The sequence below is a fragment of the Agelaius tricolor genome, unplaced genomic scaffold (genome assembly GCF_023055355.1).
Source record: "Agelaius tricolor isolate 1412-34295 unplaced genomic scaffold, bAgeTri1.0.p SCAF_10, whole genome shotgun sequence".
Classification (NCBI taxonomy): Eukaryota; Metazoa; Chordata; class Aves; order Passeriformes; family Icteridae; genus Agelaius; species Agelaius tricolor.
The window spans coordinates 2,716,709-2,739,848 of record NW_027269270.1 but is presented as its reverse complement, the minus strand read 5'-3'; the positions used below and the strand labels follow the sequence as shown (position 1 = coordinate 2,739,848).

General features: G+C 44.4%; 2 protein-coding genes across 41 annotated transcripts in view; both read left to right on the top strand.

The window, feature by feature from the left end:
- Positions 1-8,478, top strand: part of MAP2 (microtubule associated protein 2) — a 222,145-nt gene extending 213,667 nt beyond the window's left edge. For 17 of the 29 annotated variants that reach the window (XM_071434382.1, XM_071434383.1, XM_071434381.1 and 14 more), the window contains 4 exons: positions 1,365-1,457; positions 2,965-3,046; positions 3,545-3,657; positions 4,320-8,478. In XM_071434382.1, coding sequence (XP_071290483.1) covers positions 1,365-1,457; positions 2,965-3,046; positions 3,545-3,657; positions 4,320-4,535 — 504 coding nt within the window. In that variant the 3' untranslated portion in view covers positions 4,536-8,478. The remainder of the gene's footprint in view (positions 1-1,364; positions 1,458-2,964; positions 3,047-3,544; positions 3,658-4,319) is intronic. The other 12 variants (XM_071434398.1, XM_071434396.1, XM_071434389.1 and 9 more) reach the window with 1 other exon arrangement.
- Positions 8,479-15,073: 6,595 nt separating this feature from the next.
- Positions 15,074-23,140, top strand: part of UNC80 (unc-80 homolog, NALCN channel complex subunit) — a 126,057-nt gene continuing 117,990 nt past the window's right edge. For 6 of the 12 annotated variants that reach the window (XM_071434354.1, XM_071434351.1, XM_071434350.1 and 3 more), the window contains exons 1-2: positions 15,076-15,434; positions 16,709-16,757. In XM_071434354.1, the coding sequence (XP_071290455.1) occupies positions 15,343-15,434; positions 16,709-16,757 (141 nt within the window). In that variant the 5' untranslated portion in view covers positions 15,076-15,342. Of the gene's footprint in view, positions 15,435-16,708; positions 16,758-23,140 lie in introns of all 12 variants that reach the window. The other 6 variants (XM_071434346.1, XM_071434345.1, XM_071434349.1 and 3 more) reach the window with 2 other exon arrangements.

Here is a 23,140-nt window from a genome sequence, read left to right as displayed (position 1 = left end):
AGCCCTGTTCATTTGTGGAACACTTAGTTATAGAGGATGGTTATGATTTAAATATGTGCAGGGATACTGATATATCCCAGGAAAGGGAGAAACAGGTCATCAGGGAAAACATGAATCAGTTCAGTTCTTCCCTGTGCCAGATGAGCAGCAGAATGCATGCATGTCCTTCAGCTCTCTCCAGCCCTCAGCCCAGGACACAAATGATGCATAGGTCTCCTGCTGGCCCTGCTGCACTGGGGCACATTTCACCCAGTGAGATGGAGAGATAATTGAGATGATTGGTTCTTTATATATCTGCTAGCTGGGTCCATGGGCCATGAGACTCATGAACTGTCAGACTTCTGAGTGCAAATCAGCCTTTAGGCACTTGATCAAAGGCACTCTCTCAACTTTTCACCTTGCTTTGGCTCTATTTTAAGCTACAGGCCTGGAGTGCAGAGGTCTTGCCATGACCCATAAGTCAGCATTTTCAGAGCAGATGAATCCCTGTGGCCATAGTTAAGAAGTGCTGCTGATCCATCATTGAGAGATGTGCTCAGAAAGTGCCAGGAAGGCTTTCCTTCTGTTTTGCCCAATTGTGTCTAGCCAGAAGCTGTCTGAGAGCCAGATCTGAATACACATCTGATGTGTGGTTCTGTAACTGATGTGACATGTGTCTCATATAGTACTGGGGTACATTTTTAAACAAACATCATATTGAAAGAAAGCACAAGCATGAAATTCCAAAGGCATTTGCTTTCATATTTCAGTGTACGTTGGTTTACTTGGACAGATAAGCAGATGGGAGGGGGAAAGAAAGAAATCAGTTTGACTATTGAAGATGCCCTTCTGAAGGTGACCTACCAGTTGTGTGGGGTTGGCTGGTGCTGTCATCATTGGTGGGTTGAAATACCTCAGGATTTCAGCCTGTGCCTGTGCTGGCTGGATCTGGGATTTCTGCATCAAAGGCTGGAGTGGTGAGCTGTGGGAAGGTGGCTTCCCATCTTCTTGTGGCCAGTTCAGTAGAAATACTGAACATCACTCAATAGACCCTAGGACAGGCTGTCCAAAGACCAGGCCCAGTCCAAGCAAGCATGGAGTTCTTTAAATTTTTCAGGGAAAAGCCACCTCTCATACCTCACAGTATAGAACTTTCCCCTTTGTATCTCACCACCACTTTGTGAGGTAGAAAAAGAGCAGCACAATATATTTACAGATGCTGTGTGAACATACTAAGAGATTGACAGGGTTTATTTTCTCACATTTCAATCCAAGTGTCAGAAGAAGGAGTCACTGTAGGAGGCAAATTACCCTGGTTTCCTTGTCCTGCCCCCCCAACTGAGTGTGTATGTGGTATATAGTAAGTTACCTCCAATTCCTTTTAGGTTAGGATTTTAAACAAGAAGATCGATTTTAGCGATATTCAGTCCCGGTGTGGTTCCAGAGATAACATCAAACATTCTGCAGGGGGAGGAAATGTAAGTAGTATGGACACCCTGGGAACAGGCACTTCCACTGTGGTGAAGCACCTCACACAGGCAGAAGCCTCTGTCTCCCTTCCTCTGAGCACTGCTTTCCTTCTTGCTGCTGTTTCACATGTGAGTTTGTCTGGTAGTCGAGTGAGCCCTGTGTTTGCAGTGGTGGCCTCCTGATCTTTCCCCACAGAGCACAACACATTTTCAGAACTTGGACAGGGAAAGGAAATTATAAAAGAAGGGTTATCTCTAAGTGATGAAAGAAGGGTTATCATCTCTAAATGATAAAATTAGGGTTATCTCTAAATGCCCAAGTGAAAGTGCAGTCTGAGCCAAAATGGTTCAGTGCCTTTCTTTCATGGGAGGAGCCCAAGAAAGTAATTTCCAGAAGAGACTGCAGCTTGCAGTGAGACTCCAGCCTCCCCACTGGGCATTTTCTGTGCACCAGTCCTTCCCCAGCTAACCTTTCAGTTATGTGCATTCAGCAGAGGAGAAGAAGAAAAATAAAACAGGAGGACAAAGAAAGCTCAGAGAAGAGGGTGTGATCAGCCAGCATGCTGAGTGCTGATGTCACAGCATTATTCCAGTATAAGAAACTGAGGTGGCCCAGGGTTTGACCAGACACCTGCTGGTTTTATTGGGCACACTGGAGTAGCTTAAGGTGGATATGACTGTCCTGATGGAAATGATCAGATGGAAGAGCTGATGGTGTGGGCACATCTGATCCAGGCAGGGTCAATACAGCAGCCAGTGCTGCCTAAGCCACTGGGGGTGTGGTGAGCAAGCCAGTGGCATTGCAGTTACCCTGGAGCTCCTGGCTGGCTGTGACTTCTTGGGGCCTGCCAGCTCTGTGCCTGTGGGCCACATCTTGGAGCTATTTGGGAGTGTCACTCTGTGGCTGTTCCCAAGCTGGGCTCAGCACAGCCATGGCAAGGTGGCAGCAGGAGGAGGGAGGGTGCCTGACCTGCTGCTCTGCAGTGAGCACTGAGCCAGCTGGCTGAACCTCAGCCTGCTCAGGTACAGCTGCAGGAGGCACATGTGTAGATTACTCAGACTCTGCATAGTGGATTGACAGGAAATGGATACCATATATAGATACAGAAAAATACAAAACAGATGGTAGAGAAAAAAGCAGTCACCAAAATATCCTAGTTGCCAGGATGCATAATCGAGACAGAAGTAAATGGAATGGATCCTGCTGTGTGCAGGGCTTTGGAGCACCCACTCTGAAAGGAGGAGGCTCAGAAACATTTTAGAAAGAACCCACAAGCTGATCTCCTTTATCCTCCTCTTCATTTTGCTAATAGTAAAGCTTAACCCAGCTTTGTCATCTCCCTATGTGGGAGGTTTCCTCTTTTGTGGCATGCTCTGTTTTCTACTAACCATTTCTCCTTTTGCAGTGGTTTATAGAAGCATCTCACTCTTTCTCTGCAGGGCTTGGCTTTTAACATGTTTTTTTTATTTTATTATTTTCATTCTTGTAATTTTTGCATGTGTGCACTTTTGACAGGTACAAATTGTAACCAAGAAGATTGACTTGAGTCATGTGACTTCCAAGTGTGGCTCACTCAAGAATATCCACCACAAACCAGGTACTGTAGGAATTTATGGGTTGTGGGACAAAGCAAGAACCCAATACTGTTATTTGAGCTCAGAATCATGGATGATACTGTTCTCTTTTACAGTCAAAGAGAAGAGAAATACTCTTTAGTAATAAAAATACATTAAATTACTTAACTAAATATATAAAGGCATAAAGGTATGAGACCACCTGGTTTAGGGAGGTGATAAAAAAATACTGCCAAAGTATGGTGCTCTGGCATAAGATTGAATTATAGGCTGAAGTCAGCGAAATACTTAAGGATGTGCCTAAACCCGTGAAAACCAGTAGGACTGCAGCACCTGCTTACAGTTTAAATATATGTTGAAGATTTTATATTTTACTGAACATGCAGAGCATTATTCTGTGCTTCTCCAAAACCATTAGATCTCAACTAAAAAGGAGGTAATGTGAGTGCATTCGTGCTTCAGGTCACACTTTCTCCTGCACCATTTCAATTTCTTAATGTATGTTTCCTTTTCCTCTGTAGGAGGTGGGCGTGTGAAAATTGAGAGTGTGAAACTGGATTTCAAAGAAAAAGCTCAGGCTAAAGTTGGTTCACTGGAAAATGCCCACCATGTACCTGGTGGTGGTAACGTCAAGGTAAAGGAACAGCTGTCAGTAAAGGCTCCCACTATGCCCCTGGCCCAGTGAAATTACTAGGGCTGTAAATTCAGTGATGGCTCTGAATTGAGTAGGAAACATCTGTCTGTCCTCCTTCAAGAACACTTACATACCAGTTTGTTCCCTTGGAAATTTGGAATGACCCATCTTGCATCTGCATCTAAGCTGAGAGTGAAATGTCATGTAGTTTGTGCACTGTCTTTTCCCCCTAAAGACAAACCTTGTTTGGGACTGAGGGACAGGTATGATCTGAAAGGAGGACTCCATTGTGAAACAGGAGGAAAACATCCTGAAAGTAAAATCACTCCCACAAACATTTGAAAATACAGATTTTGAAAACAAATCATAGTTCCCATACAATGCTTATGAAATTTGTCCACCTAGGAACTTCTCTTTAAAGCATCCATCAGAGGCAGAAATGGTAAGAGAACATAACATAGTGCACCAGTAGCTATTAAACAAGGTGAAAATACAATTTTCTAAGGAGCAAAGAAGCTTTGATCCTTCTAATAGTTTTTAAAAGCAAAATGATGCCCAAATGATGATCTATGACGACACAATTTAGTGTCGTCAATATAGTGAGCATTTAGCACAATTTAGTGAGCATATAATGTGTGAAATTCTTTCTTTTCCTGGAGCAGATTGACAGCCAGAAGCTGAACTTCAGAGAGCACGCCAAGGCCCGTGTTGACCACGGGGCTGAGATCATCACGCAGTCACCAGGCAGGTCCAGCATGGCCTCGCCACGCAGACTCAGCAACGTCTCATCCTCTGGAAGCATCAACCTGCTTGAATCACCCCAGCTTGCTACCCTTGCTGAAGATGTCACAGCAGCCCTTGCCAAGCAGGGGTTATGAATTTGCTCATTTTGCATTGTATGAAGTAATAATATTTAGGCATGAGCTCTTGGCAGGAATGGGCTCAGAGCAGGTGTCACGTTCATTCTTTACCATGTCTAAAACTAAGTTACATCCCAAGACTTGTAGTTACCATACAGTTTAAAAGAAAAAAACAGAAAAAAATAAATTCCATAGATGCAGAAATTGGCCTGACCTCCATTTACAACAGGAAGACACTGGCTTTATATGGGTATACAGCGGTATGTTACATTGGACAATTATTGTTGCTCTGCTCTGTCTTGCATGGAGTACTGTAGTATGATAAAAATGCATTTTTACCTTTCATGTGCCTGAAGGCCATCCACCTCTTTCTGAAGAGCCTTGTTAATATCCCAAGTTGCTCATTTCACAGTTCTTTTGATAGATGGGGAAATAAAAAAGAAAAGTTGCCCATTGTAAGTTATTACAGGTTAAATTAACAGTCTGCTTACCAGAAGGAAGGGCATATAGGGAAATTCAACTTTAATTAAAAAAGATATGTTACTTTGTATAAATGAGTAGAACAAAAGTTGAATTAAGTTATTAACATTTTTTGAACCTGGTTAATTATGTCAGTGTATAGCTGAAAAGCCAATAAATTATTTAAATAATAACTAAAAATACTAGCTGAAAACATTTGAATCGTGCTTTGGGAAGTGACGTAAAAAAGCTGCTGAAAGCGAGCACTCATACCCCAACAGACTTGTGTCTGATTAGAAAAGTTGGTTAAGCAGCTAGATTTGTGTGCATACCACCAGTTCCACATTCTTTCCATCTGTTTGATACAGTATTATAGATATATATATTTCTCTGTGGCCATTTGTGATATGCCCTCCTCATATACTTGAATATTCTACTTCTTTATTCACAGTATCTGTGTCTCTTGCACCCTTTGGTGTTGCAATTTTAGGTATGTAAAAGTAGATGTTAGCAGGGGGTTTTTTCCCTATTCATAAGAATACATTTAAAAAAGATGAAAATTGTAGCATGAAGTTGCTTTCTGTAACAACTAAAAGCCGTGACCCTGTTTTAGTGACAGATGCAAGTCTATTCTGTGATGCTAGAAAAAGGATTCCTTCCTTCTTCCCTTCCTTTCTTCACAAAGAAATGATTTTTGTGGGGTCCAGATGTTTGTAAAAGAGTCTCCAAAGAAGGCTGAGTTTGGACTATGGATTTTTTAAAAATCCACAATAGTTTGGTTCTTTCTTTCGTTCTTTCCTTTCTCTCTCTCTCTCTCTCTCTCTCTCCTTTCTTTCTTTCCTTTCTCTTTCCCTCCCTTCCTTCCTCATTTTTTCTTCATTCCCATAGTAACAATGAATGTTTGATTTATTGTTTTTCTTTTGCTAAAGTTGAAACACAGAAAAAATATTAAGATGCTGTTTCCACTCCTTTAGTGATGTCTCACATGTACACTCAGGCACTCAGATAACAGTGATAATCATAGCAGAGATGCCTGTAAATTACAATACATGAATAAATAAAAATCAGCTCCCTAGACTGGTTGTCATAGTGATTCATCAATTAAATAGGGCATCTTAAAATCTGAGCAAAGTGGGATTATATTGACTATAAAAAGTGTAAGAAAAAATATGCATGAAAGATAGAAGGCAGATGCACAACCAACAGATCTAGTGGAGTTACCTGAGAGAACACTGGTGATGGGGATGATCCTCAGCCGCAGATCATCACCTCCTGGTGCCCTATGTACATGAGACATTAAGGAATGAGCAGTTTACATTCTTGCAGATTGTTTTATCTTTTCCTTTTGAAACCTCCTAACTGAACTTTGCACTGTCAGTTGAGCTATACTTGATGTATGTATTAGGTTAATGATGTGGTTTGGAAACTTCCGATCTGTTCTTTTTCCTTCTTAATTTTCGTGTGTGTGTGTGTGTGTGTTGGGGTTTGGTCTGAAAAGACTCACAGAGATTTTTATGTCTGTGGAGATTCTACAAATTAATGGCACAGGATTCCCCATCATTACATTCAGGTAGTAATGCAGTTACTGGTCAGTAAATATTCAGTGGACCAAAGTGGGGTTTTGGCTAAACTGCCACAGCAGTACAAACACAAAACAGAGTAGTTAAATCTCTCAAACTTCTACTGAATATGAACTTCTGACAGCCCCACACATGACATTTCAGCTCTGCAAAAAGCTTTTTCACACAATAAGGTACCTAACACTGTTTTTAAGTCAGTTGTTTCATATAAAGAACAGTGAGTTTAGAACCATCCCAAGTGCAATTGGAGGATTCTGATTTCTGCCTTGTATTTGTTACACTTCTGCTTAAAGTAATCCTAAGAATTCACATGGAAACAGTGTCAAGTGAGGTGCAATAAAATCTTCTTCCCATTTTCTCAGAAAAACAACAGACAGAAAGGAAAACTGACAGTATTTGTATCACTTTGCTCTGATTATGCTATCAATGAATATAAATTAGCTTTGCAGTGGTTTTTCTTTCTATTCCTTTTGCCAGTGTAGGAGAAAAACTATGGTACTACTGAACCTCTGCTCTCTGAACCCGAGCAGCATCTCATGGGAACAGTGTTAACCTGAGACTCAAGTGTTTTTATTCTGCTTTTAAAATTGGCATACTCTAGAAAATAAGGCTTAGTTAATTCACCTATGAGTCCAAAGTTAGAGTGTGTAACACACCAACTCATTTATTTCATGCATTAAAATGAGCTTTCTTGTTTTGACTGAAGCAAAGACCTTTGTAATCATTATCATCCTTCCATAGAAAGAATCCTAGAATGCTGTGGAGTTAGATGAAAAGAAATTAAGAGTTTTGTGCTTTTGAATAATAATTAAAAAAAAAACCAAGTTATGTTACATGACTCTAGATGTTCACTGAAAAGCTCATATTAATCTTAACTTTCTCAAGAAGAGTGTTCGTTTCAAAAACAACAGTTTGTAAATATGTAATGCCCACTAAAGAAGATAGAGCCAGCTTCCTGGAAACTGCATCTGTTGTGTTTCTTTTCCACAGGCATGTTGAGCCAGCAGGTTTGTTGGGTGCCTGAGACCCAATTGTGTAACAAAGCAGAGGTAATCCAGACAAAAGGAATGGTGAAACCTTGTTTGGGTACCTAGGGGAGCACCCCAAATTTAACATCCATCGGGTTGTAGAGATGAAAGAGTGCTTCTGCCTCATCTGCAGAGTTCTGTTTCTATGTAACCACAAGCTGAAACAAATCAAAGTTGAGCAAACCTCTGTCCAGCAAGAGTAAAGGAAAAACTAAACCTGATGAGGAAAATTATGAGCCCATGAGGGCAATATATATTTTCACTGTACAGCAGTAAATGGAATTAATTATTCAGTCCTCTGCTATGGTACAGTAGTAACCTCATCATGACTGCTCACACATCTAAGTTTGCCTAAATACACGACTCAAAGGGAGTCAAAAGGCAGCCTGTGTTGGCTACCACATGAGCAGAAGTTTTTTCCATGCTGGAATAAATACTGTTTGAAACCCAAGTATATGTCCCTTCAAAGGCAAATGCCTTGAAGAGTAGATCACATTAGCTGTGAAAATCAGTGCTGGTAGATTTCTAGCCTAGGTGTCTGTGAGTTCACTCACTAGTCAGATTGCTAAAGCAACTCCCTCTGCAACTCCAGCAATTCCCACTGCAGGAAGGTAAATTAGTTTCACACTGGGAAAACTCAAGTGTATAAAAGCCACTTCAACTTTAGCAAAGAGAAAAAGCCAACAAGTAAACATGCTGTATGCTGGGATATCAAGGAATACAGTCTGCTGTTACAAACCTGTGTTTTTTCTGATAATTCTAGAGCCTGTTACCATAAAAGAGGCATTTCTTGAATGGCTGGTGGTAGGTAGTTCATGTTTTTCAATCCGATTTGCAATTGTATTTGTTGCTGTATAGTGATTGTTTTGCAAAATAAACTCGCTTGTCATCTAATCACATGTGTTACCTTCCTGTGTTTGTGATCCAGTTCCTCCTGAATCCAAGCCCTGCACAGCCAGCACCTGCTGGTACTGCCCTCAGTCTGCCCAGGAGCAGTCACAGCAGATCCAGTTGTATTGTTCAGCCAATCCCTCTCGCTTTTATACAAAAGGATCAGGTTTTATGGCTTGCATCCTCTTCTGCGGGTCAGTATCTCCCTGCTGGGTACAAATTTCTTCTCTGAGAGGGTGATTAGACATTGGAACTGGCTGCCAGGGAGGTGGTGGAGTCACTGTCCCCGAAGGTGTTTAAGGACAGCCTGGATGTAGCACTTGGTGCCACAGCCTGGTTGACAAGGCAGTGTAGGTTCATAGCGTTGGTTGGACTCAGTAATCTCAGACGTCTTGAGATGATCTCCCAGCCAAACTGGACTTGTGATTCTGTGGTCAGGACCTGTGGACCTGTGATCCAGGTCCCTGGATCAGGGATGCCTGAGGGCCTTTGTACATGAGGGAAATGGCGGCCCCAGGCAGCCAATGTGGCCCAGCCACACATCAGCCCTCAGGGCCTTTGTACATGAGGGAAATGGTGGCTACAGGCTGCCAATGTGGCCCAGCCACACATCAGCCCTCAGGGCTCTTGTACATGAGGGAAATGGTGGCTACAGGCTGCCAATGTGGCCCAGCCACACATCAGCCCTCAGGGCCTTTGTACATGAGGGAAATGGTGGCTACAGGCTGCCAATGTGGCCCAGCCACACATCAGCCCTCAGGGCTCTTGTACATGAGGGAAATGGTGGCTCCAGGCTGCCAATGTGGCACAGCCACTCACCAGCTCTCAGGGCTCTTGTACACCAGGGAAATGGCAGCCTCAGGCTGCCAATGTGGCACTGCCACACACCAGCCCTCAGGGCCTTTGTACATGAGGGAAATGGTGGCCCTGGGTCACCAATGTGGCCCAGCCACACACCGGCCCTCAGGGCTCTTGTACACCGGAGAAATGGCTGCCAATGTGGCCCAGCCACACACTGGCCCTCAGGGCCCTTGTACACCAGGGAAATGGCTGCCCCAGGCTGCCAATGTGGCACAGCCGCTCACTGGCCCTCAGGGCCTTTGTACACCAGGGAAATGGCTGCCAATGTGGCCCAGCCACACACTGGCCCTCAGGGCCCTTGTACACCAGGGAAATGGCGGCCCTGGGTCGCCAGTGTGGTGCGGCCTCCTCTGCCCACCCGCCCTGCTGATCCCCTCAGCCAGCTGGAGCTCAGCAGGAGCGTGTGGACAGTGCCAGAGTGGTGAAGGTGACAGAAGTTGGGGCTTGGGGGTGAGCTTTTGGATCTGTTTTGGAAACTAACCGGGAAACAGCACAGGGGTGCTGAGGAGTGCTTGGAGTTTGTCATCATGGATCCGCAGAGGATGCTCAGCCCCAGCCTGAACTCAGGCTGAGGGGAGTGTGGCTCTGTGCTCTGGGTGGAACAGAGAAATCATAGATTGGTTTGGAAGGGACCTTGCCCCTGATAAGTCACAGCTGTACTAATTCCCAAAGAAGAGCAGCCTTGCCCTTAATGGGTTGCAGCTGTGACTAATAAAGATAAGTCTGATAAAAAGGTGGGTTGGCAGGTCAGAGAGAGCCTTGACAAATGAAACAAGGGAGAGAGTTGCTGCTGTAGAAGATCTGCTGTGAGGTCAGCCTGGGTCTGATGAAGTTAGAGCTGCTGTTGGAGCCTGCAGTCACAGCTGAGCCAGGTAAAAGCCTGTGGTCAGAGGCAGCAGGGAAATACTTGCAGTCATGTTCCAGCAGGAATAGCCAGCAGTCAGGGTCTGTCAGAGAAGCCAGCAGCAGGAGTTTGCTGTTGTCAGAGTAAGCATGGCTAAACTGTAAAGGAAAGTTAACTAGAACCCTTTTCAGGTTGTTAATGAGAGTCGGTGTCTTGGCTTATTTCTACCCCTAATGAGAGGTCTACTGCAACACTGAGTGTCTCCTTAGCACAGGGGTGTGGTGTAGGAGGGAAATACAACTGAGTAGAGTGCCTTAAGTATCCCAAACCTTCAGCAAGCTGGACTTCACACACAATGCTGCAATGTTCCTAAGTAAATGCTGTCAAATGACCTGGAGGAATGATAAAGTGCCATTAATTATCCAATAGAAGCACCCTCCCAAGCATGCTTAGGTACAAGGCAGAGCTAATGCATTCTCTATCTGTGGAAAGGGAGAGGATTAAGGAGCTAAGTACAAAAGGGCAAATAATGATTTAAGCATTCATAGCAAGAACAATGGTTGAGGACAACTGGTAAGAACCTGTTGCTCCCTTTCAAAGTGACCAAGGAACAGATGATATTTCTGTGATTGTTGAGTCTTATTAACAGCATGTGGAAGGTGATATATTTCATAATTTTACTAGTAGATTGTGGTGCTGGAGTGTAGGCACACAGTTTGTGGTAATTGGGAGTGGGGCTGTGGCTGAGCCTCATCCCTAATGGGCTACAGCTGTGAGAAGCAGGTGAGCAGCATTGAAGGTAATGAGACATGGTGCACTGAGCAACCACCAAAGGGAACAGAGGGCACACAGGTGCAGTGCATCAACAGAAGGGGATAAAAGGCTGGGCTGAAGAACAAGAAGGGCAGATGCCTGAAGCCTTCTGAAGTGGTAAGATGTTACTCTGTGTGGGGTGAACTTTTCTGAAATTGTGTGGTGATACTCTGTGTATTGTGGTTGTATCAACTGTGACCTGTGCTGAGACATTGGAGCACTGAGATGAGTAAAACTTGTGAACAAAATCTTGATTACCTACTTGTTATTGAAAGGGCAGGAATCCTGCTACAGTGTTTGTTAGAGGTACAGAGCATCTGTCCATCCTGTGCCTGTCTTAGCTCATGGGGTGTTCCTTGCCTTGTACAGGAGGAGGGCAGAAGGTGAGATGTTGATAAGAGGCAGAAGGCCTTCCACCTAGAGGTGTTTGGCTATGCAGAAGTCCTAGTTGCTGGGACTAAAAAACAGTGTGGCCCTGGTAGAGGGATTCCCAAACCTGGTTTTGTGTGAGCACCCTTGCTCTGGACAGAGAAGCATGCTGGGGAGGAAGTGCTCAGCTCTCTCTGAGGAACAGAGAGGAAGGAATGTTTGGTGACTCAGGGGCTCAAGAGATCCACACTTCCTTCTCTAGAAAGAAGGTAAAAAAGGTTGGGTGGGGCAGGGTTTGAGGGGAGGAGGTTTGTTGCCTCTTTTCCCCAAAAGAAGCAAAGGTTTTTCACCTACTACTAGAGCATGGTGAGTCCTGAGCAAGGGATGATAATCTGACTGTGAAAGCTGAGGGTTTTTTTTTTCTTTTCCCCCTGTTTTGTCCAGATAATCCCCCTAGGTCATCTCCAGGTTTTTGTTCCTTCCCATCCTGTCCTATCTAGCTGTGCCTGTAGTGCATGTAACTGCAGTTAAATGTCTATGTGAATCTGTTCTGTTGCTTGAACATTATGCAAAGGCAGTAATTTACTGCATGAGGTGTGGAGGGCCTGTGTTTCTTGCTCTGTTTTGAGATAGAATTCTCAGATGCATGAGTGCTGTGCTACTCTACTGGTCCTGCCTAAATGTGGCTGAGGGGTTAAATATCTAACTGCTCTTGGGGAATCTGATCCAGCTGAACTGCAGTCTACTGCCTGAATTCATGCAGCAACAGCAGCTAGACTTGCCTTTTTGGGGGATCCTTGCAGTTTTAGGGATTATTTATCCTTGTCTCCGAGCACAGTTGTGTTGTGTTTGAGCAGGGCAAACTAGGAGATCTGTAAAGGAGACTTCAGAACAACCTTAGTTGAAATGTTTTCATGCTGTTTAACAGCAAAACAGGGCTTTCCTAGGCTTCTCTCAATTTTTACATTCCTTCTCCCTGACAGACCCATATGGGAAAGGATCAAACTAGTGACATCCATCAGTGTTGATCTTCTATGACTGGTTGTCCCTAGAGAGAAAGGGTTTTCCTTCATGATGGGTCTGTTCAGCCAGGACAGAAGCCTGCTGACAGCCAGTGGAAGAGTAAGATCTTGAGGGTGTGGGCAAATGTTTTTTTCCCTGCTCTGGAATCTGCATTTAGGAGCTGTTTGCAGCTTTGCTCTTGGAAAGGCTGCTGCACAACAGAGTGGCTTGACATACTCTTGAGAGCCTGGTTTCTGCACAGAGTTCAGATAAATAAGATGTGAATTCTTAGGAGTGTGTACAGCAGGGATTGATTAAGAGTGGGAACTTGGAGAGCATAACCATGGAAACAAGTGCAAGGCAGTGAGTTTGAGCAGCTCCCTGCTCTGAGCACTCCTGTGTGAGGTGGGGGCTTCATGCTCAGGTTCTGCTCTGTGTTCCCACTCTGTGCCATCCTGCCAGCCCTGACTGTTTCTGGATCAAGACTAAATCCTGCTGTGCTGGATTGTAAACAACTGTTTGGTGAATAAAGGCGTGATCAAGCAGAATCCTGTGATCTGGAGGCATGTCAGACTCCTCCTGCCTGCAGTGAGAGAGGAAATGGCTGGTTAGGGTCATGGGCATCTTCTGTGCCTGAGCAGCTGGCATGAGCTAGGAGTTGTTGGAGTAATGCAGAGCTTTCTCCACTTTTTCCTCACCTGCTTTGACTTTTTGCACTAATCCTGATCATTTTGCAGTGACTTTTTGCAGTAGTCTTGATCTTTTTGCAGGCAGACCGACCTGTGTTTCTGTGCCAGCTCAAGATGCCAGTGTAGCCTAGAGAACAGAGCACAGGTGAATTTTCAGGCCACTTTGCTGTTGTCCTCCTGTAATGACCTCTCTGAAGACTACTTTTTTCCTCTCTAACCCCACTGTAAGGGAAGACAGAGGACTCATTTGCAGGACTTTCCCTTTGTAGCATCCACTGTAGTGTTAGTATTTAAGTGTGGTGAAATGCTAACTGCAAATCTGAGAGTCTGCTGCCAGCAGAAATTCAGTATAGAGATAAATAACATCTTCCAGATCGTAAAATTTCTTCTCCTTTTACACATGTAAATTATTTTACTCAGAGATACAGATTGGTTCAGCTTTGTGGTGGTAGGCATTGTCTTCAAAACAAGGTGAGAACAAAACTTGTCTTTAGCCACTGTCAAACTTAGTGTAAACTACCTTTGCCACCTCCTGGGTTTAGTGCTGGTCATGGCCTGTCTGGATTTGAGATCTGCATCTTCATCATGCCTGCAGTTCTTGTGACAGAGCCAGCTGTTGATAATGTTTCCTTTGCTCTCTGATTTATTTTGCATCAGAACTTTAAATCTCTCTACAAATAAAGGGATTTGTGTCTTTTGTGACTGGGTGTAGTTGGAGAGCAACATGCTGCACTCAAATGGCAAGCTTGACTGGAACTGCAGTTTGCAGTTCTATTTCAAATTACTACAGAGTAATCATAAACAAAATTCCAAGTAGTGATTTAGTTTCCTCTCTGTGCTGGGCTATGTGACCCCACTTGCGTTTCGTTTGTGGCAGGGCAAAGCACTGGCTATGCATGAAGAAAGAGTAAGGAAAATAATCCTGAACTTCAAAGCTATTTTTTTTCCTCTAAAGAGTCTTCATATAAGCAACAGAATGTCACTTCTTTTTCTGTGAAAACTGTTTGGGGAGAATTTGCATTGGTCTTTCATTTTATTCTGTTAATTATTTGTTGTAGTATACTATCCTCTTATATTCTTAGGTAGAGAAGGAGAGGTAATCTAACAGTGCCTGAGAAATATTTCTAGCAAACCTGACTCAAACAAGTACTTGTATTAGTCAAATCAGTCTGGTGTCTAATTGGAAACACCAGTAAATCTGCTTTGGCTCTTCCCATCCTCTCCACCTCTGCCTCAGCTCTTCTGTGTAAGAAAAATCTGTGGGATAACTACCCTAAAGTTCCTCTGTTTCCACCACCTGTTGGATTAGGCCCTTTTCTGACCCAGAGATGGGGCAACTGAGAGAGATTTACAAACTTTTATTCTATTTTTAGTCTCATGTAAAAGGTGAGACAATACAGATGTTATAATTCATGCCATCACAATTAGAAGTCAACTATTTCCTAATTACAGTACATGATAAGCATTTCTTGGACTATCAGCTTTAGCCACGCTGTGCTGTAAATGCCTTAAATCATCTAATCATCTGAAATTACCTCTCGTGGGTCATGATACAATGCATCTTTCATAGTTCTATTTCTCCAAAGTATCCAGTCTTATTTGTAAGGCCCCCTTTGAAACTTGTTTCTAGTTCAATTTCTCTCTCGACAATGTCTCTCCTGTTCCATGGCATTTCTAAGTCGGCATTCCTTATCTCAGAGTTTGCATAGAGATGCACACACTATGTGAGCCTTCTGTCAGGCTTTGAGAACTCTCTACAAACCCATTTCCCGCAATCACCCATCTGCACTTTCATGGGGTGTTAGTGCCTTGCTTCCCCTCTCTGCCCATTTGGGAAGGAAGAAGAGAGGATAGGAAGGGAGGTAGAGGGAGGGAGTGTCTCTGAGGACTCGGCAGGCTCTGGGATGCTCCGGGAATGCCTCTCCGTGCCGGGGCTGCCCAAGTTCCCGGCGGCGCAGCCCTGTTGCTGCGGAGCGCGGTGCGGGAAGTTTGGCGGGCGGCGCCTCCTCCCGCCGCCCTCCCCCGGCACCGCCCGCTCCGGGCACCGGGAGCTGGCCACAGAGGGAGGTGCTGAAGGCTCGGAGGAAGCTGAAGGACGCGGACGTCTTCGCTCCCCCTAATTTCCTCCTCCCTGCCTTCTCTGCAGCCATCTTGCACCGGCGGGGCTGAGGGAGGGGGCGGGCTGCGGGCAATGGAGGGGAGAGGGTGAAGAGTTGCGGGAGCCGGAGGCGGCCATGGGAGATCCCGGCTGGCGCGTCTGCTGAGGCTGCGGCAGCTCTCACCGGCACCATGGTGAAAAGGAAAAGCTCCGAGGGCCAGGAGCAGGAGAGTGGCCGTGGCATCCCTCTGCCCATCCAGACCTTCCTGTGGAGGCAAACCAGGTAAGAGCAGGGCGCTTGGGATGCGGCTGCAACAGGGCACTGCGAGTGCGGAGGGGATGCGGGCCGCCCCAGTGGCGGGGAGGATGCAGTTAGTACTGCAGCTGCAATGTGAAGCCGCGAAAAAAACAACCCTGTTTTTTTGGTTTTTTCTTTTAAACTCAGTATAGAGCAATTTGTGTGTATTGGCTGTGGGAAGAGGTCTCAAGGCAGCTAAACCTAGAGGCAGTCCCAGGCAGCCTCTTGCTTTGACTTTAAACCATCCATGTCTGTTTGTCCATGCACCTTTCCCTCCATCCCTGTCCCGTGCTCCCCATCCCCTCCATCCCCCATCTTTGAAGAGAACTCACGGAGCCCTTGTAGCAGAGGCAGCATCCGTCAGTGCTGCACCAGACCTGCAGCTGTGCTTCTGTCTGTATTTGCAGCTGTCCTGGAAGTGTAATCTGTGCTGAGAGAGGCCAGCATACAAACAGACATGTCCCCAAGTCTCCCCTCATTTCACAGGGCTGCAGAGTGAGGGACTGGAGATGAGTGAGGGGCTAGCTCAATGTATGACTGGTGCTTTATGTTCCTTCTGAGTCCTGCCAGCCTCCTGTCCTAGCAGGATTCTAGATTGAAAACATTGTGGGGGAGGTTGGAAGATTTGAAGGTTGTGGCTCTAATTTAAGGCCTCGGTCACAAAATCCCCTTATGCCACAGCCAGTGTCCTTCAAAATAAAATTAAAAAAAAGGAAAAACTGCAATAAGGTGACCTGATTATTTTTTTAATATTTACTCTGATCTCATTCTGGAGGAGAATGATAGAGGATGGGTGCTCTGTACATACAGGCCTGCACTTCACCATGAGCCTTCCACATCAGCAGCTATGCAGAAAAAAATATTTCATATGGAGCTGGCAAGTTGATCTCTGGCTTAAAATAGAGGCAAGGCAAATTTCAGTAATATTTAATAAATTTTATTCAGGATATGTTGAAAATCTTTCACTGAGGTAAAATGGCTGAAAATTGTCTGCTGGAAGATTTTATCCCTGGGAATGTGTGGGCTGAATTAAATGCCTCTTGGCATATCAGGGTGGGCACTTTTTCTTATGGAAAAGATAACAGCATTTATCAGATGTCATCAACAGGTATCTGAACCTAGTTTTGGCTTATGTTTTCCTTTACAATGAGTTTCTCAGCCTTTTGACAACATTCTGACATGAGAGGAATCCTGAAAATAACTGAGAAAAATACATGTTGATGTACTGGGTCTCTAATGCTGCTTCTCCTTTCTTTCAGTGCATTTTTAAGACCTAAACTGGGGAAACAATATGAAGCTTCCTGTGTGGTATGTACATGTGTCTGGTTTTCAATGCTTGTTAGTCACTAACTTTTTCATGCAGATCAATCTGACCACAGTGCTGATCAGCAAGGTGCTCAGCTTGCACCAGAACTGGGTTTAGTCCATTCAGCTTCATTTTGTACTTCTATCATGTGAAGGATTTGAAATTGTTCCCCTATAGAGAATGCATATCATGTCCATCTTTAGACAAAACAAAAATAATTTATTTGGGTATTAGTAATAAATATTTCATTAGTAAAGCTGTAGCAATGAAATAAATAATGATGTAGACAAACTGAGCTATGACAGTCTGGGTCTAACCTTGCAGTTCATCCTGTGTGGATGTGCATTTTGCATGAGACTGATGTAGTTTCAATTTGTGATTGCCAAGGTGCTTCAAGCTTATAATATGGAAAATCTAAACAATATTAACAGGCTTTGAACAATACTTTTACTATTGTGTAACATGGGAAACACTTCTACTGGAAATTAGAGGGAGCATATCTTACCAGAATTATTAAGGAGAGGCCATTATGCAGATACAAATAACTCTTATTTCTAAATGTACTTCAAATAAAGCCTCAAGGTACTGCCAAAAAGGAGGAAAAGGGGAAGACATGAAGCAAGTTCAAATAAGATGGGTATCTAAAGAACTTGAGAATTCCTTGAATGGTTGCTGGTCTTTGGATTACTTAAAGTACATTAGTCAGTTGCAGCCAAACTTGACAGAGTGGAAAAATTTGGTCTGGACATGTATCTTAATAGTTTAAAGTTCTAAGGTCTCTCTGCAGCAATTTTCTGACTTCCTTCTCACAAGGCATTATGCTGGAGAAGCTTTATCTGTTGCTGAGTCATTTTCTTCTAAGAAATCCATAAATTTTTCAGAGTTTTTGCTAGATACCAGATAGAGATAGAGGAGTGCTGGCTTAGTGTGTTGGTGAGTAAAATGTTGAATTCTAGCATATGCAGCAGTGATGACTGGTTTTAATGCCCACTGACAGTGTCTGGAAAATGGAGCTTGTTGTTTTATGTCCTTCACCAGGAGCCGTGCCTTGGAGCACCTCTAACCTGGGGCTGTGGCTTCTTCTGTGGGCTCATTGCTGTTATTATTGGGTAGAGGGGCAGAGCTCCCTGTGCTGCACCTCTCTGCCTGTAACTCCTTTTCCTTCCTGCTGTGCTGCTGGCATCAGGTCCCCGAGGATAATTCCAAATCACCTTTCTTCTGGGAGCGCATACTGGAATTTACTGAGTGTAAAAAACAAACTACACCCAAAAAACCCCTCAGCTGTGAGACAACATAAATCACATGCTTCAGCCAAGAGAAAAGGAGCTCTGATAGCAGGCATTTCATAAAGATCCAATAAATTTCCACCTCTTGGATGAAGAACTTGATTCTTCTCTGGTTATTAACATAATCATTAAATTATGGTAGAAAATTTTCAAAGGTGGAACTTAGCTTTGAGGAACTTTTGGGTAAGAGGCTGAACTGACACATTTACTGCCTTCTGCTTCATCCATTTCCCCTGCCTACTGGTGTGCCCATACCAACACATTCTGTATTATCCAGTGGGGCAGCAGAGTGCTGCATGCATGGGTGAGACAGGGTTTCTGGAACTTGACAGGTATTTGATCTCTCTTCTGAAACCTCCTGCTCACCATCTAACACCCCTCTATTGACTAGTGTGCCTGAAATTCCTATACACCTCCTATAGGATCTATCCTTTGGTAATTCTCTTGCCAAAATTGCTGTAGGCATGTCCATAGGCTGAGGCTTGAATTCTTCTGCTCTGGTTTGCATTGGCCATGGAGGAACTCAAATGTTTTCTGGAGGATCCTGCAAATTCCATGTTTCCTTCTTTTCTGGGTTTTGTGTGGTTTTTTGGTGGAGGTTTTTTGTGGTTTTTTGTTTGTTTGTTTGTTGTTTGTTTATCTTGTTTTTGAAAATGTAATTACATGTTTTGATATTGTGGATAATTAAAGTATAGCTGTGGAACAAAGTTCAGAAAGAACTTTTATTTTTTGATCCAGCCAATGGACATGGCTGCAGAAAACTGAATTTCTGTGAGTCAAGTGTTTGGCATTTGTGTTTCACTACTTGTGAATGTTAATACTATTGTTTTGTTTATTAAACAATGGAGTCTTACCATCCCTTGTGCTATGAGCTCCCAGGTTCCTAGATCTTTCCAGGAGCTCTTCCTTGCCCAGTGGACCTGCCCCAGATGGACAATACTCTCTGCTTCCACCTCAAACTCTTTCCAGTCAGTCTGAAGTGACTTCAGCAGTGGTCTCAGCTTTCCTCCACGATGCAGGCTGAGCTTTGGAAGGACAGGGCATTAAGGTCCCCTCCAAGGAGACAAGTAGAGTTCAAGAAGCACTAACTGTTTATCTGTGCTTCTGCCATGGCCTTTCTGTACTGCACTGGGCAGTCCTGTAGGGATGCTCCCTGGCACTCCTGAGAGAATGTAACAGGAGGTGCTGAGCTTCCCTAGGTAACCTCTGGGCACCCTCTGCCAACCCCTGGCTGACCTCTTCCTGCCTTATGCAATTCACTGCAGTTACAGCTTCCTTGGGCTTAGAGCAGGGGAAGTTCAGGCAAAGCTGCTTAGGAAGCCATGACAAAGGCCAGCCAGAATGCTGCTGGAATGGGAACACATAGGGGACACAGTTTGTGGTGATTGGGAGTGGGGCTGGGCCCAGCCTCATCCCCAGTGGGCACAGCTGTGCAGGACAGGTGAATGCTATTGAAGGGAACGAGCCATGGAGTGCCCAGGGGCACTGAGCAACCACCAAAGGGAACAGAGGGCACACAGGTGCAGGGCATCAACAGGAGGGGATAAAAGGCTAGGTTAAATAACAAGAAGGGGCAGATGCCTGGAGCCTTCTGAAGAGGTGAGGTGTTACTGTGTATGGATTGAGGCTTTTTGAAATTGTTAGTGATACTCTGTGTATTGTGGCCATCTCAACTGTGACATGTGCTGTGACAAGAAGAGATAGCCTGAAGATGCCTGGACAGAGCAGACAGTGACCCACAGGCTGATCCTGGTCACAAGGTATATGGCAGTGCCTTTGGTTCTTGGTGGACATGAAGGTAAAAGGAGAACAGCAGCAGTGGGAAGGCAGCCAGACAAGGCTGGCCACCATTCCCTGTGAAAACAGCTGTCACCACTAGGCTAGAAGGAAAAATGCTTGTGTAAGTGGTCCTGAGGGAGCTGAACACACACACAGCCCTGCTGAAAGGGACTGTTTCTCCAGCCAAGGCACCAACTTCCCTCACTATCCCCTTGGCAGATGTTCTTTATCTGCCTTTGGTGTGGGGGGTGATGCAGGCTTGAACAAGCCTGCTGGAAGTAGGTAGCTGTTTTCTTAGCCAAGCTACAGCCCTGAGGCTGTGGCTCTAGACATACCCAGAGCATGACAGTATCTGTCTTCTGACTCACTCACAGGGAGCTTTCTCAGACATTCTCATTCAGCCTTCTTGTTTGAGCATGGAGCTCCTCTCAGCTGTAGCAGCAGTTGCTTAGTTCATGCAGGGTGAAAATTAGGTCTTCTGCCCCTATAGCAGGTCCTGAAACAGAAGAGCCACAGCACACTGAAAAAGAGGCTCAGGAACAACACAGGACCGAGTATCTGGAGAGAACTCCAGGCAAATTCCATAGGAAGGCTTGTCCAAAGAACTGCATGTTCCTGTTGGGCATTCATTGGCTTCCTTACAGCAGCTTTTGTGTTTGCATTTTTCTGGCAGCATATGGTACTTGTGTCTCAAATGCTTCTGATCAGATAAGCTATTCCAGAAGCTAATCTTTTATTGTAGTACAGAAATATTTTGCTTTCTGCTCAGGCCTGGAAAGAGCGGATGAATTTGGTGGTTAACCACATAGGGAAGTCTTCACAAGGGCTCTGCAGCCCAAAATGTTGTGAAAAATACAAGAATAATCTAAAGATAAAATTGCAAACTCCTTGGCTGCCTCTTGAGTTTCTGAAGCATGCAGACAGTGGGGCAGAGCTTGCAGAAGGTAATTGCTGGGGAACTTTCTATCTGATGCTATTGAAGTACCCAGGAATGAGACCTTGAATAGAAAGCCAGGGAGCAACAAGGTGTTTTCTGTCACACTTCAGAATAGGGTTGGTGATCCCAGTGATTTTTTTTTTTTCTCCTCCCCCTTGCCCTGCAAACTGAACAGCTTTGTCAACTCTAGTAAAGTGTGAGCTTATGGTTTGGCTTCTGTGCTGGAGGTGAGATCATTCAATTCAGTGAGGTCAGCACTGGTGCTTGGCAGGCCGTACAGGGAGCTAGTCCAGCTCACTAACATGGGTAGGAACTGCTTACCTCTGCACTGACCTTCCTTTTGGCTTGTGTAGGGGCTTGGCTTGGTTGAATGAAGGATTCAGTGAGCCCCAGAGCTAAGGGAAGAGTGGGAATAGGAGTGTGTGGCTGGAGCAAAGACTAAGGAGTGGTCCCTGTCCTCTTTTGATAAAAATAAGTAAATCCTCATGTTTTTCACTGGCTCTTTCAAACTTCGTGGTATTTGTAACAATGCACCTCTTGTTCTTCTGGGGATACTTTGCTGCTTTGCTCCCCCCTTTGGTTATGTGATAATCTCTTTTCTGGGATATTTACTCTTAGCCTATGTTGTCTTTGTACTAATGCACTCTCTGTCCTCTGTGAATCCTGACTGGAACAGAATCAGGCCTTACAATGGGTACTTTTCTCCCTGTCCTGTCTGGGCTTTCAGAGCATCAGTATCCCTTCATTTTGCCCCCATTCCTGAGCTGATAGGATTGAATGGCAGGAGACTTTCCTTCCACATGCTGTGGCCCCCAGTAGATCACTGTAAGAGTGAGTTGAAGCATCTCTTCCCTAGAAGACAGGTTATCTGTTCCTTGTGCTGAGAAACACATGTGGCTGGTAACAAGATCCATGGCACATTATTTTTGACTAATCCTCAGGAAGCCTCCTTTTTGGCAGTAACTTGAGGCTTTATTTGAAGTACATTTAGAAATAAGAGTTATTTGGTTTTTTTTTTTCCATGCATTACAGCAAATGCCCTCTAATTTCAGCCATTTGTAGTCCACAAGAAAAGTGTATTGCATTTTCTGACTGCATCCTGGTGTTTCAAGTAGGTGAGCAGTGTGACCTTCTGCACACTGGTATTTGCTGGCAGCTCTGGTGGTTATTGTCAGTATTTCAGGGTTCAGGCTGTTGGCATAGTCCTCTCTAAAGGATAGATGTGTGTTTCTGTGCCTCTGAGCAGGACTGGGTGCTGTAAAACTACAGTGGTGTGGCACTGTGCTTGCACCAGGACACACAGCCTCTTGGTAGAGGAGCTCCTGTCTGCCCACACCAGCAAACAGGGCCACAAAAACTGAGAGAACAGATGTGCCCAGCTGCTGGCACAGGCAGGAGGGTGCCTGTTAGCACAGGTTAGCATGCCATGCTTGGGAGTGGTTGCTCATTCAGGAGAGCATGTTTTGACATACTTGTTTTGCTCTTCTTTGTAACTGAGTCTATTCTTATTACCACCCCCTCAATTTTACAGGGAAAAAAATTGGTATGGCTGGTGTTGCAGGATAAGTTTTGTGAATCTGGAGTGAGGGCCTCTGAAGCATCTTTTGGGCAACAGTTTGCCCAGAGCTTGGTAAAATTGGTGAAACAGCAAATAGGTAATCATGAGGTTAAGCTGGTCTATGGAAAGAATGTGCATTGTCATTATCTTTCCTGTAGGTACTTCAGTGAAGGGATATAACTGCACTTGTGACCTATAATGGGATCTTTGTATCTGACCACAGCAACAATTTATTGAAACAGTTGGAGCAGATAACAATAAGGAGCTTCCTTAGGGATTTCAGTTGTAGATAGCCTTATTTTGTGTTGATTGAGGTGGAAGTAATGAACTTGCTGCAGCCATCAGCTCTGTAAGTGCTCACAAAACCATTACATCATAGCTCGACAAAAAAAATTTTGTACACTGATTATTTTTTGTGACAGGGTGTGAAAACATTTCCTAAGGCCCATATACCTTTAGTGGTTTGCCCTTTATGTTACAGTAAACTGAGAGAGCATGTGTGTTCAAGAACATCCAGCACTCAGCAGCTCCACAAATACAGGCTTTCCTAGCTCCTGTGACTTCTACCAGGATTGCTGGCTTTACCCAGCACAGCTGCAAGTCTAGCTTGATGTCAGCACTGACTTATATACAGATGGTACTTCAATTCTCTTATATTGCAAAAAAATATATTATGTGGTCCATTCATTTCTTAGTCAAGCATGTCCATATGTCTGGTGAGCTTTAGTTGCAGTCTGTATTTTTCAGGACAAATATTATAAAATTTGCTTCAGTTATACAATAAGAGATTTTTAAAAAGATGTTCATGTACTGGAAGAAATGTGA